This window comes from Pundamilia nyererei, unplaced genomic scaffold, assembly GCF_000239375.1.
Source record: "Pundamilia nyererei isolate P.nyererei 1_Seehausen unplaced genomic scaffold, PunNye1.0 scaffold00058, whole genome shotgun sequence".
Taxonomy (NCBI): domain Eukaryota; kingdom Metazoa; phylum Chordata; class Actinopteri; order Cichliformes; family Cichlidae; genus Pundamilia; species Pundamilia nyererei.
In genome coordinates, this window is record NW_005187459.1 from 1,404,044 (window position 1) to 1,418,665 (window position 14,622).

Genomic DNA, 14,622 nt, shown 5'->3' on the forward strand with positions numbered 1-14,622 from the left:
AAAAAATACATAAAATTTTAAGCAATTTTCTTCTGTCTTTGCGGCCTGGTAGCAGTCCTCAGGCCAATGGTTGGGGACCTCTGGTCTACAGGAAGATAAGTTGTTATTCTTAACGCTGGAGCAGAAATGTTTTAGATAAAGAAAACTGTTTCCTAGGAACAAGATTATGTGTTCATGATAATAATCACAAAGAAAAACAGGAAAGTGATTATCTAGCTAATATTGGCTCATTTGTTTCTGTCTGCTCCCTAAGTTCTACTTCTGATACCTCTGGTTCTCCCCATATTGTGCACTGTTTTCTTTTTAATGCTCTGCTTCTTTCAGGTGGGAAACTGTGGTCTCACATTGGAAAATACATGCATAACTCCAGCCCAGAGGACAGCTTTGACATCCCTTTCATCCAGAAGAGCCACACAACTGCCGTGCGCTCTCCTCAACATACCATGCCACAGCTGGAAGTAGATTCAGCCAGCTGTGGTTCGGTTCCTGTTGCTGATTCAGAGTCTGTCTCTGGGCTACAGAAGGAACCCAAGAGCCTCTTTTCTCCTCTTAAAAGCGTTCTTCCTCCCAGGCTTGTGGAGCAAACTGACTCTGGAGCCACTTCTGAAGAAGAGTGCACCAACAGCTATTTGACCCTTTGCAATGAGTATGAACAGGAGAAAGTAGAACCAGATGCACTGCAGGAGGAGGAAGAGAAAAGCGAGCAGGAAATGCTCTCATTAGAGGTACCTAATGCAACGACCACCACATCGTCACGTAGCCGCTCACTTCTCAGCAATGAAAGCCTTTCTTCACCAATCAGTTCTCAGGAGCTTGGCTTCTTCAGTGAGTTGTCTGATAAAAGCGGTAATGCCCAAGACAGCGATCAAAACCGTGGTGAGGGACAGGATCACAATGAAGTCTTTAGTCCTTTACGTTCCCCCGCTGTGCCTCTGTCTTTAGATGAGTCCAAGAACACGCCAATGGAGTTTTTTCGTATTGATAGCAAAGACAGTGCAAGCGAGGTTATGTGCCTTGAACTAGGAGAGCAGCGTCCCTCTCATAAACAAGTCCCTTTCTTTTCTACGTCCGACCTGGACTCAGGTGTAACTGAGGATCTTCCAGAGCTGGCTCAGGAGGTCAAAGGTCCCGGGTTGGATCTTTGGGGTTTGGACTGTAGTGATAAAGCCTCCAATGAGTCAGTGCCAGTGATCTCATTTAAAGAAGCAGTAGTGGAGGATGAGGGGCATCCACCAGACCTTTTGGTGAACCTCCCTGTAGTGAGCGGGACTGCAGACTCTTTACAGGAGGAATTGGAGACTTCAGGAGTGTGTCTGGGCCTCGAGGTCACGGCCTCTCCTCAAAAGTTCATCCAGCCAGATGTCTTACAGCTTCATACTCAGCCTGAGGAAGAGGAGGAACAGCCACTGGAGCAGGACCTTTCATCTTTATGTACAGCCTCTGCAACTTGTGACACGAGTGTTGCATCTCCATCTCCATTCAACTCGCTTTTGGATGACTACAGTCTGGCATTGGGACAAGAGGCTTCTGACAAAATGTTTATCCACTCTGAACGCCAAAATAATGACCTCCCTCTTGACACAGGCATTCCAGACACTGACTGTCATAGTGACAAACTAGAGCCCAGTGCACAAGTAAACACAGACTTGGTTCCAAACAGCACAGGCTCTGACTCGGCCACAAATGGCACAGAGGCCTGTGGAGCGGTTGAGAATTTATTAGGACTTGATGACGAATCATCAAGAGTTATTAGTAATACAGGTGGCAGCGAATTTGATAAAGAAGTATCCCGGCTGTTTGCCGAGCTGGACAAGCTGTCGTTGGCTGCTTCCCAAGCTCGTATCCCGGAGGAGTTTGTACGGTGCTGGGCAGTAGAGATGGTGACAGCCTTGGATTCTCTACACCAAGAAGGGATCATCTGCCAGGACCTAAATCCCAATAACATCCTGCTTGACCACCAAGGTCAGATTTTTTTTTTTTTTTGTCCATACCCTTTTTAATTGTGTTAAGGGCTTTGTTTTTATTCTGTCGGGCATTTAATCAGTCCTTAAAGGGGAATAAGATCAAAATTAATATTTAGTTATGTTTGATAAGTAAAGAAAGAAGGATATGCAGTTTAATGACAGAATGTTAATAATTAGTCTAGTTTATCATACTGTTCCAACCTTGGTAATAGCTACCCCAAGTCATCATTCCCGTCACTTCTTGGTGGATTACTGGGTACATGGATAACATGTATGTTAAGGACTTTTACACATGAAACTAGGGCTGTTCGATATAACGATATATCGGATGATATAAAAATGTCTATCGTTTCATTTTACGCTATCGTTTGTTTCGTGGTGTCGCAAAATAAACAGTTTACGGCAATATTTTTCATCGTTTTGATGGTCACTGTAGTGTAGGGCTGCTCAATTAATCGAATTTTAATCTTGATTACAATCTGGGCTTTCCACCATCATTAAAAATGACTGAGCCGATTATTAGCCCCTCCCTCGTGCTTTACTTTCGCGCTGCTCCGTGTGGCAAATCGAGCGCACCTCTCTGCATTTCGAACACGTGTCACAATAATTAAGAGGACCCGAGGGAAGCTCGGAAAGCTAAGCAGAAGTTATTTGGAGAGGAGAGTGACTGCCGTTGGTTGAAAAGAGAGGTAAAAAAACTAAAGTGGTGTGGAAACATTATGGGTTTGCGGAGTCAGACGTGGATCAAGTAGACATAGTGTGTAAACTTTGCTACAGTGTCGTAGCTGCACCACAGAGCAACACTGCAAAGTTCACTAAACATAGATGTTTACATTTTTCATTTATTTTTTATATTGCAAACATTTGCACTGTTATCAGTATTTGCACACTATTTTATATTATTATTTTTTTGACAATCTTTAAGTCATTATTCAATACATTGTTATTGTTAAATAAATATTGTCAAATAATCGAGATCTCAATTTCAGTCAAAATAATCGTGATTATCATTTTTGCCATAATCGAGCAGCCCTACTGTAGTGGCTATATTAATTTCTTAAAGTTCTCTCTTTCTCTTATATTTAATATAACCACACTACTGACGGACAAGCGCCTGTTTTTATGCGTTGTTGTTAGCAACAACGATGGAAAAACCATGGCATGTCTGCTTGTTTAGTTTCCACATAAATCCTTCACAATAAAGCTCAAGATCCTGTTGAGACTTTTCAAAATAAACTAAATCACGTGAAAAAGTATGCAGAGTATTTACGGATGAGAAGCAAAAAAAGAGCCGTCAGGTGCTAAAAAAGAAACCTTAGACTCAAACGTTAGAACAGGCTTTTCCCCGCAGCACAGCGTGTAATAAATACTCACAAAGAAAACAGCGGCCGTTACAACCTATGTCTAAAAATGTGTAGTTTCTTGCATCATTTGAAACAGTCGACTCCAGGTACACGACGCCCAGCTGGAAACACTTCAGCTACCCGAGATTCACAGAATTTACAGAAAATGTGATTTATATCGTTATCGGGACGATAGATGTTTTATATCGGGATATGAGATTTTGGTCATATCGCACAGCCCTACATGAAACGATAAAATGCACTAAAACAAGAAACCAGGGAAGCAATTTAAACCTCTAACAGTCAATATGAAAATTAAATGCGCACTTGATTAATCTAATCTTGATTAAATCTACCAGAAGCTGGACAAAACCAGGTTTAAAAAGAGATAAATAAATCGCCATGAAGCAGCTACTGTATATAACAGTTGTCATGTTTAATCCCCCCCCTTTTTCCCTCCCCAAACTGGATAACTTGCATTGTAAAGATACAGTCCACAGCCTTCATCAGTCAGCCGTGATCTAATCTGTTTAGCAGAATGAAGTCTCTCTGAGAAGCGAAAGCGTTGTTTTACCATGAGGTCACAGATTCCCCCTCAACTTCTTCTTTTGTCGTCCTACAATCATCTCTCTCCACCTCGTTATCAACAAGCATCTAATTAGCTGAGTGGCTGTTTTCGTCTCCCTGGTGGTAATTATTGTTCTAAAGGGCCCATCAACGGCCTAGTGTGGTGCATCAGTCTGGCTAGCCCAGGCTAATGGCCACGGCTACCTAATGACACCATTAGTTCTAATGATAGCGTTAACGGGTACCCGCTAAACAGGAGTAATCGCTGGAGCTGTGTGCTTGAAAAGTTCAGAGGGATGTAGAGCGGCAGAAAGGAATGGAGGAAGGAAGTGCTTTAAAGGTGGGGTGAACAGTTTGAAAAGTTGAGTGTCTGGGTGACACTAGACGTGTGGGTTTGATGAGAGGCAGAGCAACAGATTTATGTTTAACAGACTCCAAGCTGAACGCTTTCTGTCTTTTCTTCTCATCTTAGGTCACGTTCAGCTTACCTACTTCTGCAGCTGGAGTGATGTGGAGGAATCCTGTGACAAACAGGCCATTGCCAATATGTACTGTGCGCCAGGTGAGACATATGCAAAGGTTTCAGTACATTTTTCTATTGATTTCTTTCATTTTATCAGTTAGTGGGTATATTTGCAGTTAATTATATGCTGACTTTTGATAATTCCCACCACCATAATACTCAAAGGAGCTTGCAAAAAAAGCTCCTTTTTATATAAACTAATGAAATATGAAGTATTGAAAAACTAACAAAATAAAATAAATGTACATAAATCTTTCATGGGGTTAAAATACTTCTTATACATTTTATTTACCTGTCTAATTGGTCAGTATATTAAGAATAAATAAGAAACACCATTCATTTTAACTCTTCCTCCACAAATGTGAGTTGCTGAATCTCGTTGTAGTTGTTCTGATGTCCTGTAGAGTGCGCTGTTGTGCAGCAGTCAACTGGTAGCACGGCGGGCCTGCTTGTGGCAGCTCTGGCATGCTGTTTAAAAGCTGCCTAAAACAAACTGGTGCTAGACTACAGCACCGAGTCCCTACTTAGCCCTTCAGCGTGCGTGGTTGGGCATTTGTACATGTATGTGTGCCGTCTAATGTATTGGTCCTTTAAGCAGGTGGCTTCACACTAAGGCTGTCAGGCAGAGTGTGCGTGATGTGTTTAATCTTCTCAAAATGTTTTAGCGGCTAGTTGAAAACACTGGATGCATTCTGAGACACTCACAATGACCCTCACACCCATTCACTCTCCCACACACTTATATTTAGCTATTCTTTCATATTCATCCTCTCGCTCAAGTCAGGAAGGTCACTTCAGATTTAAATCCTCCTTTTGTCTAGAACGTACAGTGTCTCACTTTTGTAATAAATCTGAAAGGAACAAATGCTCTCTTTAATATCCAAAGTGTTCATTTTTATTCCCTTGGCAGCAGCTTGTTTAACAGCTTACTAATAGAAGTGCATACATTTTGAGACATATGTTGTGAGTGATGTGGAAGCTAGCTTAAACTCTTAAATGGTGAGCAAAGACATCCCACTTGTTTATTTTTCTTCAGTTATTGTAAGCAGTGGTAATTTTTACACTAGTCTCAAATGCGTGGTTGATGAGTAAACTGTAATATGCGGATGATGCTTATCCAGTAAATATAGCCTCATTAAAAGATTTTTTTAATGCATTGTATTTTATGCAAGCTTTTTAAGTTCTATCCTCATGTATTTTTGGTACATATTTGGTACCCATAAATATATTTCATTTAAAATGATATCAAAATGTTTCAGTTAAACCAAAATTTACAGTTTTTAGTTCAATGGAAGTCATCCTTGACAGCGTCTGTCAATGGTAAGAGGCGCAGGAGACAGCAACATAATGACACCTTTACTTCATCTAAACCATCTGCAGTTCCTCCTGAAAAAATAATGTGTTTGGCTCACATTAGTATAATTCATGCCGTAGCATCAAAAACATTTTATGACAATATGTGACCGGGAAGAAAATGTGGTTCTATGATAAAAGGCAGATGACCTGTGAACTGAGCTGAAACTGAACCCACCTCGGCCTAAGTGTGAAAGGTCTAGCTAGTCAAACAAGTTGATCCCATGTGAATTTAAGGATGTAATGCATTTTAGCTGCCAACAGGGGGTGTGTTACGCTGCTGTTAAATGAAAAGACTGCTTCGACATATATCGACTGTCCTACTCAAACGCTGGCAACTTTCTCTCTCTTTCTAGCGTCTCGTTCTGCCTCATCTTTATTTAAAATTCATCCATAAAGACACATTAAAATGTAGAAGCTGTCACACACTTTGTTTATTTATTTATGTCACACCAGAAGACTTCTACATCATGGACATGCATATGTCTTTAGGTGTGTGTGTGTGTGTGTGTGTGTGTGTGTGTGTGTGTGTGTGTGTGTGTGTGTGTGTGTCTCCTGCCCTTGTTATGCATTGCTGTTTATCCAGACGGGGTCAACTCATGCAATGGCTTCATTCCTGATGACAGATTTATGAATGTTTGCCAGAAAGCTAGCAGGGGGCCTGCTGTGACTGTGTGTGTGTGTGTCAGAAGGAGAGAAACATGTTTTTAAATAACACATATTCACACCCAACAAAACACAGGAGTGTTCTTGGAAAATGCATCGGCAGCAGGGCATTAATCCGTTTGTCCAGCACTTCTGCTTATTTATTTTCTCACCATTTTTTTCTTTACTGATAAACATCAGATGGCTAATGTTTTGTTCCTGGTAAGAAAAAAAAAAAACGCCTTTGCGCGAACACGACCTGATTTGAGCAGAAATGGGAATTGTTTATTGTTCTGCTGAGAAGGAAGCACAGCCAAAACCGATTGTCTTCGATTTCTAAGAAAAGGGAAATTAAATATTCTTCCTCTCTGAGGTGACAAGGCAGTTCCTCAGGACACGATCATCATAACCACTGTTTGTTTTATTGTTTTTGTTTTGTTTGGTTTTTTTAAGTCCTTTTACCTGCTCAGCCACGCCTGATCTGATTGAAGTTACAGTTTAGTTCTCCTTTTGACACAGAGCCATCATCTCATTATTTTTTGAAAGGTTATACAAAGAAGAACATGTACCCTGAAGCCTTAAAGTACTTCTGCTTTACTATTTCAGTGTGTTTACTCTGCTTGTAAATATGCCAGGAATCTTGATGTGGACATGAACTCTGAGCTACATTAAGGCAACTGCAAATTTATCGACCAGTCACCTCTAGATTATATCATGATTTACCTTATCTTGGTATGTCACTCTAACAAGTCAGATGAAAGACCAGATTCTGAGTGACACTGTCATTGCTCACATTTTTTATGTATGTCAAATAATTCAGCTGCTAATGTTTCCCCAGGCTGAGAGGCTATACATGTACATGCAGATGGAAAAAAAATTCACCCCCTGCCCCCTAGAGTGGAGGTGATCTGGTGTCTTTGTTGTGATATGGGGTCTTTTTACTGGCAACATTTGAGTCATCTTGTCTAATTAGAAGAAACCTTCACTACAAATCAATTCAAAGTTGTTTGGACTTCACAGCTACTGGTTCCAAATGTTGGTCGGGGCTTTGGACCGTGTCATCATAAAATTAAGGGTCAGATTTACTAAATGGCGCAGTCAGTTCATTTCATTATCAAGGGCAAAAAATAAGATATCCTTTTTTCCCAATGTTAAATGTATTAATGGTAGTTGCAAACGTTAGTAGATCGGTTTGTGCGTTGATACCTTGAGAAAGGAACTCCCTAAGATTTGTTTGCTTGTTAGTCAGATTAGTTAAAGGATTTTATCTGCTTGGCCCAATTTACACGTGATTAGGAGTTTTCAATTAGTTTATCATTGAGATTGCAGGCAAAACTGGACACTGGTCAAAAGTTCACAAGTGTTTGTATATTTGTAGATGTTCGTGTTGATCTAAAGTTCCTTCTTAATCCAGACATTCCATTCATGCACGGTGTAGGGTCTTGGCCTTTTCTTTTCTTTAGTTTTTCCCATAAACTTGAAGTTTATTCACAGTCTCTTTGTGGTTTCATCATATCGTTTTTATAATGGAATCTTTTTATACAAATGTATTTATACCTTGCATGTCTTGTGTAAATCTCTTTGTTTTAAATTGTCGAGAGATCCTTTACACACAGTGCTCGCCTTGCCTTGGAACAGCAAACATCAATCCTTCCTTACTTCCTACCTGCATATACTTGACTTCCTCTTTTGGTAATGACTGTCGGTTAAGTTTTTAGGGAAGTCAGACCGAGAGGAGAAGAGAGAAAGTTCCTTATGGCCCCCAGGAGGGAGGAGATGAAGTGTGATTAAGATACAAAGTAGGAGGGAACTTCATTGTTGAGGGGAAAGGGAAGAAGAAGAGGCCATGAGGTGAACACACTGTATTGTTGTCGCGTTGGAGCCGAACTTGTCTGTATCCCTTTGTTGTCTTAGAATTCTCGTGTGTTTTTTTTTTTCTTCTTCTTCTTTGAGCTGTTGAAGAAATACAATGCAAAGTTAGTTTAAGTATGCTCAGTGTGGAAAATGTGCACATCGTGTAGCACACCGTAACACTGGGCTTTGCACGACCCATGGCCTGTGGATGCAGTTAATTCGCCCATCCTCTCCTCTCTTTCTGCATCTCCCTTTCTCCTGCCTCGCTCTGACAGAGCGGTAAGTGTAGCCAGCTCCACTGTACTCTCCCTGCAGCTCCTTAGACATTAATCCATTGTGATGACATCGACCTTGCTCTGAGACGTTCGCGTGTGTGTGTGTGTGTGTCCAGTATTTTCCCTCCAGCTCATAACTACACAGGTATCACTGGTCCATTCAATGACGATCTTCTCTCCTTGGCTGTCAAAACAGTAGTCCTGGGGAGCCCTGAAGACTGGTTGCTCAGTTGGCCGTGCGCGCGCGTGTGTGTTTTTTTTTTTTTTGTGAGTATATGAAACATGCAAGTCGTATCATAGCCCTCTCTAACCTTGGCTGCAAGAGAGCTGCACAGTCCCCTGGAGTTCTCAGCAGCCTCCAGGAGACGAGGGGTCTTTGTCTAATATCCTCCTCCAGCTGAGGAGCCAGGTCCCTGGGCGCACACAACCATGACCCTGGGTCCCGGCCCAGTGGGCGACCAGACCCCCTCCCTCTGGACAGGAGAGGGACACTAAGCGGCACAAGAGGCCATCTGGTACCCAATGGAGCTGCCGTACACGCTTGACTTTTGCAAACAAGTGTCACTCTTGTTCTCTGTGTCTTAGTTAGACTTGTGCTGCGGAGCCTGCCAGATGGGTTGTAGATCAGTTATTTCTGTCAGGTTTTTGAACAAAATACATAATTTTGGGATGCAAGTAAAATAGGAAACTAGTTTCTGACACTTTACGGAGCAAAAAAATACTTGAATGAAGTTTTTTTTTTCTTCAAACAAGCTGATGTCATTAGTTTTAGCCCTGAGCTCAACTAAAAGAAAATGTGGGAGTAAAGAAAAATGAACAACATATTTTACTCTTTTTTTTTTTTCCTCAAGTGTTCCTGCTTTATCTTTCTTGATTTATGTGTGTGTGTGTATGTGCTGCCTGAGTGTCTGTGTGTTGCATGAGTGTGTGTGTTTGTGTTGAGGTCAGGTCATGCAGATGGCGTGAAGTTGCAGCACAGACGGTTTCCTCAATTTAACTGCTTTTTATTATGCAAATCACCCTTTTATGAGACACACACTTTGTGTGTGAGTGTGGCCACGTTTTTGTGCTCATTTCGAATTGATTGCAACAATTTAGCAAAATATTAATCCAAGTTGTTACTCTGAAACGGTGGCACAAAAGCAAGATCCTTAAAGTTTATCGTAGGCTTAAGATCAACGACTCCACGTCTGTATGCTTGATCATATCCCGACTTCACATTTGTCACTAGTTTATTATTGTTACCTGGGTTCCTCTCCCACACACAGATGATTTCTCTGCTTTTTAATTTATTGATCATTTCTGTCTCTCTCCTCTCGCTCTTGCTTCAGAGGTGGGAGGTATTGGTGAGGAGACGGCATCGTGTGATTGGTGGAGTTTGGGCGCCATCCTGTTTGAACTCCTGACAGGCATGGTGAGTCAAAAAGTACAAAAACTGTTTTGTTTTGTTTTTTTATCTTTGTTGCGAAGGTGTTGTGGGATGTCTGTAGGTGTCTTGGCTTTCAACTCTCTCACACTCTTTATGGTCGTGCCAGGTTGTGTGTGATTCTGCGCGCGTGTCTGTATGTGTTTGAGTAGGTGGAGGTTGTTGTTTTGGTGTGTGCGTGTTTGTGCGAGGTGCGTCTTGGCTGCAGTCTCTTACTCTGGTTCTCAGGGAGTGCCAGGGGTGTCGGTGTGACTTTCTCCCCCAGCCTGAGCTCCATCTGCTGGGCCATGGGGTCAGCTCTCACCGGGCCTCTTTGCTGGCTCCTAGAGCAGCGCTGGGCTTGGAGCACACCGACCTTAGATCGCCGTGGAAGGTGAAGACCAGGGCAGCTCTCAAGGTGCTGCAGCTCGGCTGGTCCAGTATCAGAGGGGACCATCTTTTAAGACCAGCTTGGGAGAAAGGGGAGAATCTCAGAGCCTTTTGTTCTGAAGATAACGGATACATTTATAGCTGTTATGCATGTACACAAACGCATGCTAATTATAACTTGCTGCTCTCTTGAAGGACAAATTCGCACACGGATGCAAGCACAAACGGCCAGTGCAGGTGCAGAGCGTCCCTTCAATTTTTCATTGTCTATTAAATTTCAATAAATTCTAACTGATTGCCAGTGGGCACATTTTCATATCAGCCATCAGCGCTTCTTTTCAGTGGCTCAGACATGAGTCGGGGTGTTAGGTTAGGGCCATTGTGTTGGAACAATAAACAACTACTTACCTGGGTAAAAAAAAGAAAAAAAAATCCCAAAACAAATAAATAAACAAAAAGCAAACTGAGTGACACAGATGTCTCCTTTGATGATTATGTCTTGGTACAGTCCTGGCAAGGATACACTCACACAGGCACACATAGTGTCTCTTGATCCTTGCAGGATAAGATCTTGCCTGGAGCAGTCTTGACTGCGGCTAGGAACACAGCCAGAACTCCTGCAGCACGTATCAGGAGAGAGAGAGAGCCAACCGACCTAACTGATGGAAAAAACACACAGCCCCCCCCCCCCATACAAACACACACAGTTTAAGGCTTTTGCTTGGTGCACACATTTTGCTCTAGCATTTCCAGCCTGCCAGTGAAGATGCACTGAGAAAAGTGCTTTTACAACAAGCGGCAATTACACTCATTATTGTCAATTATTTCAACAATTGGGCTATATACTGTGGTTAGGAAAGCATTTGGAGGTCTTACTGCTTACTTTTTCTCACTTGCAGGATTAGGTTTGCTTTATTTTCCTCTGAGTGAACTGATAATTTGACCTGATCAGGTTTTACCTCTCAAAATATAAAAAAACGTTTCGCATTTACCGGTGATGAGCTGCTGTCCCTTCCAGGAAGCTTTCTCTGTGTAAGCGAAGAACAAACGAACCAAACACAATAATGTTTTTGTCATTCTTTCTTTTTCCTGTGATTTTCACTTCATGTGACACACACAGAGGGACGGCTCCAAGAAAGAGCAACAGTGCTGAAATCATTAGCTTGTTGCAGTTGGTGTGATCAGTGTTGTTTCAGGTGCTCTCGCTCTCTGATCTCCTCCCTATTTGTCCAGTCCTGGTGCTTTAACATTGACTTGTGCTCTGCGGGTGTCCGTATATTCTGTGTGTTTACATGATGGTTATCTACCTCTCTTCTTTCCACTCCTCCTTCCCTCTGCACAGTCTCTGCTGCGCTGCCATCCAGCAGGAATCGGTCGTCACACAGCGCTCAACATCCCCGAGTCTGTTTCGGATGAGGCCAGATCTCTGCTAGAGCAGGTGAGAGTCTAGTGTGATTACTACTAACTTAAATGCTGTACACAGAATTAGGTTTCCCTCCTAAACAGATATTGAGTAGGGCTTTCCCAGGAACAAAGGAAGAACAACTAATAATTTCTTATAGTAGTGCTAGTGGTTAGTATGCAACAAATACAGTGGAAGAAATGGGTTGACATTCACTGATGTTTTCCACCAGACATGTTAGTAATCTCTGAGAAGTGCAATGACACAACAGTGAAATCTTCAAATATATTTTAAAAAAAGCCAAGCTTCACTTTAACGTCATTAAATGATAAGGAATATACAGTATGCATTTGTCAGTCAGATTATGGCAGATGAACATGCACTACTGATGATGGACATGTCCTTAATAACACAGCTGGCACTGTGCTAATATCTTAGAGCTAATTGCAAATCCTCAAAATTTGGTAATCTTTGGATATATATTAATGTGGTCAGCCTGGATTTCTCTCTGCTTAATGTAGCATGAAGCTAACAGTAAGCCAGTGTGGCTATGCCTACAAGGTGACAGCATATACAGACTGTATACCGTATTTATTGGATCTGCCTGATGTCTTGATTTTGGTATCATCGTATGCAATACAGTGCTTATACTTTCATAGGCAACAGCTAGTGGTAGTTTGAAACTATCAGATGTACTGTTTTTAACTCAGACGTTGAGAAAGGCTTTTGGAATAATATGGTTTATTTGTGTCATTTAAATTATTAGTTTCATTAATGGGTTTTTTTTCTCTTCAATTTCTGTCTTGTGCTCCTGTGCAGCTGCTCCAGTACAACCCAACAGAGAGACTGGGGGCAGGTGTGGGAGGTGTGGACGATATCAAATCCCACCCCTTTTTTGCCACAGTGGAGTGGCCCAAATAGACTCACCCCATTGTGGAAAGCAGAGTCGCTTGTCGACAAAAAAAACCTGGCTGTTCTCAGTTAACTTCCTTCTGACCGAACACACAAATACAAATACAGTAAACTGAACTTTGACCCCCTTTTTTTCCATCTCACTACAGCCACGCAGCCCCCATGTCTGAGTTTTGCCAAGTGGGAGTTTGCTCAGTGCTCATTTCTTTATCTCATTTACTGTGTAACGTTTGGTGCAGGGAACCCTTAACACGTGTGGTGCAATAATTTACGCAGTAAGTGTTTGTACAGAGCGATGATCACTGCAACACTGTTGCATTTCCACTCTGCGCATAGTAGCTGTAAGCCAAAATGATCTAACTGAGAGTGAGAGGTGACATTTTTGTTCCCTCATTGAGTACTGTAAGCTATTCAGTCACTTGAGTCAGCTTTCTTAAAGACCCATGTGCAATACGCTCGGTTTGTTTCCATAGACGACACTTACATCATTCCTCATGGAGCCCACTGAGATTAGCTGACATGAGGCTGTGTGTTGTATAATATATGATTACCTACTTTTTTGTGCGTGTGTGTGTGTGTGTGTGTATGTGTGAAATCCTTTTATTGAAGACCAGCCCAAGAACAGTAAATGTAAAATAGACTGACACTATGCAAGGCGAATGAACAAAATAGTTAAGTGATATGAGTTGAGTGGTACTGTTATATGGAGAATTTAGTTACCATGAGATTAAATTATTTGATAGACTGTAACTCTGTAAGGGCCGGTTGGCTTGAGCCTCCTCCCTGTGTGGTCAGTAACGCTTTCAGTGAAGAATGAAAAAGGGTGAGGCGTGAGCTACACATTTAAAACCAGCCCTTTTGCAGAAGGTTGTTTTTATGATTATCAGAGAAAACTCTCTCTGTGTTGTACAACACTGCATTTTGTGCATGTAGGATTAGGATATTTAATACTATAAAAAAATATATAAATAATGCGTATCATGTAAATATAAATTTTTAAGGATCCACTGATAAACAAAAGGACACCAGGTGTCAAAGTTGTGATTACGTTCAAGCTGTCAATCATTTTGGCTCAGTTAAATCCTTTTTCTTTGTGTGCGTTTTGTGGTTGAGCAACACGTCTACTAACTTGCCACAGATACGTTAGCGCTGACTATGTTGACAGATTTAGATTTTTATGGTCACGTGCCATGTATCAGATATAATCATACAAGGCTTTATTGGAGCATTTTCGACACATTTAATACATTTGTCTAATCAATATTCGGATAATCACTCAGCTGTTAGATGCTGCACTCTGTTTTTGCAGTATTCATCCATCTATTAACCATTTTGATGAGACATAAACATAAATGTGACATGAGGTTTTTTTTGTTTTTCTAATGCTTGCTCTTGTCTGTGGTCAGTGTCGTATCAGTGCACTCTGGAAAACAATAAACATACCTGGATGAGCACATGTACAGTAGTGGTGTGTTTGTGTGTGTACACAGTCATTAAGTGCAAGCAGCTGTGTGTGTATTTCATTTGTTTTTTCCTGTTCTGAGGCTACAACCTGTCTTATCTGCTGGACGCATGATACTCCTAGAAAGCTGATGTCACGCCTGCTGAGTGTCATGTTGAGCGCAATATGAGACGGCACACAGACATGCCAACACACACACACACACACAGTATGGTAAATACCCAGCAGTCACTAATGCACAAGGGACCTTTTTTTTGGGTCCAGTTACTATTTTTCTGCCCTCATTTTGCTTCTACGGCTATTTAAAACTGCCACTACAATTTTTCCAATAAAATTAATATCAGAGTCTTTGTAAAGCAGGAGTGTACATAGAGGTACACTTGGGACAACAATGAGCAGTTTTCACAGTAAAAAGGCAAACTACTGAGGTTGCACCTGTGTGGAAATCAGGCTTCAGGGCTAAAGCACAACAAAAACATTGAGCCAAAAAGCTGCAGTTTCTTGAATGGCCCCTTAACGTTGAATTT

The 14,622-nt window shown here is 41.6% G+C and overlaps 1 protein-coding gene across 1 annotated transcript in view; it reads left to right on the forward strand.

Moving 5' to 3' along the window:
• The window catches only part of rps6kc1 (ribosomal protein S6 kinase polypeptide 1), a 24,924-nt gene extending 10,837 nt beyond the window's left edge, over positions 1-14,087 (forward strand). The window contains exons 12-16 of the mRNA XM_005734408.1: positions 325-1,962; positions 4,347-4,436; positions 9,856-9,938; positions 11,662-11,757; positions 12,541-14,087. Coding sequence (XP_005734465.1) covers positions 325-1,962; positions 4,347-4,436; positions 9,856-9,938; positions 11,662-11,757; positions 12,541-12,642 — 2,009 coding nt within the window. The 3' untranslated portion in view covers positions 12,643-14,087. The remainder of the gene's footprint in view (positions 1-324; positions 1,963-4,346; positions 4,437-9,855; positions 9,939-11,661; positions 11,758-12,540) is intronic.
• Positions 14,088-14,622: the final 535 nt, after the last annotated feature.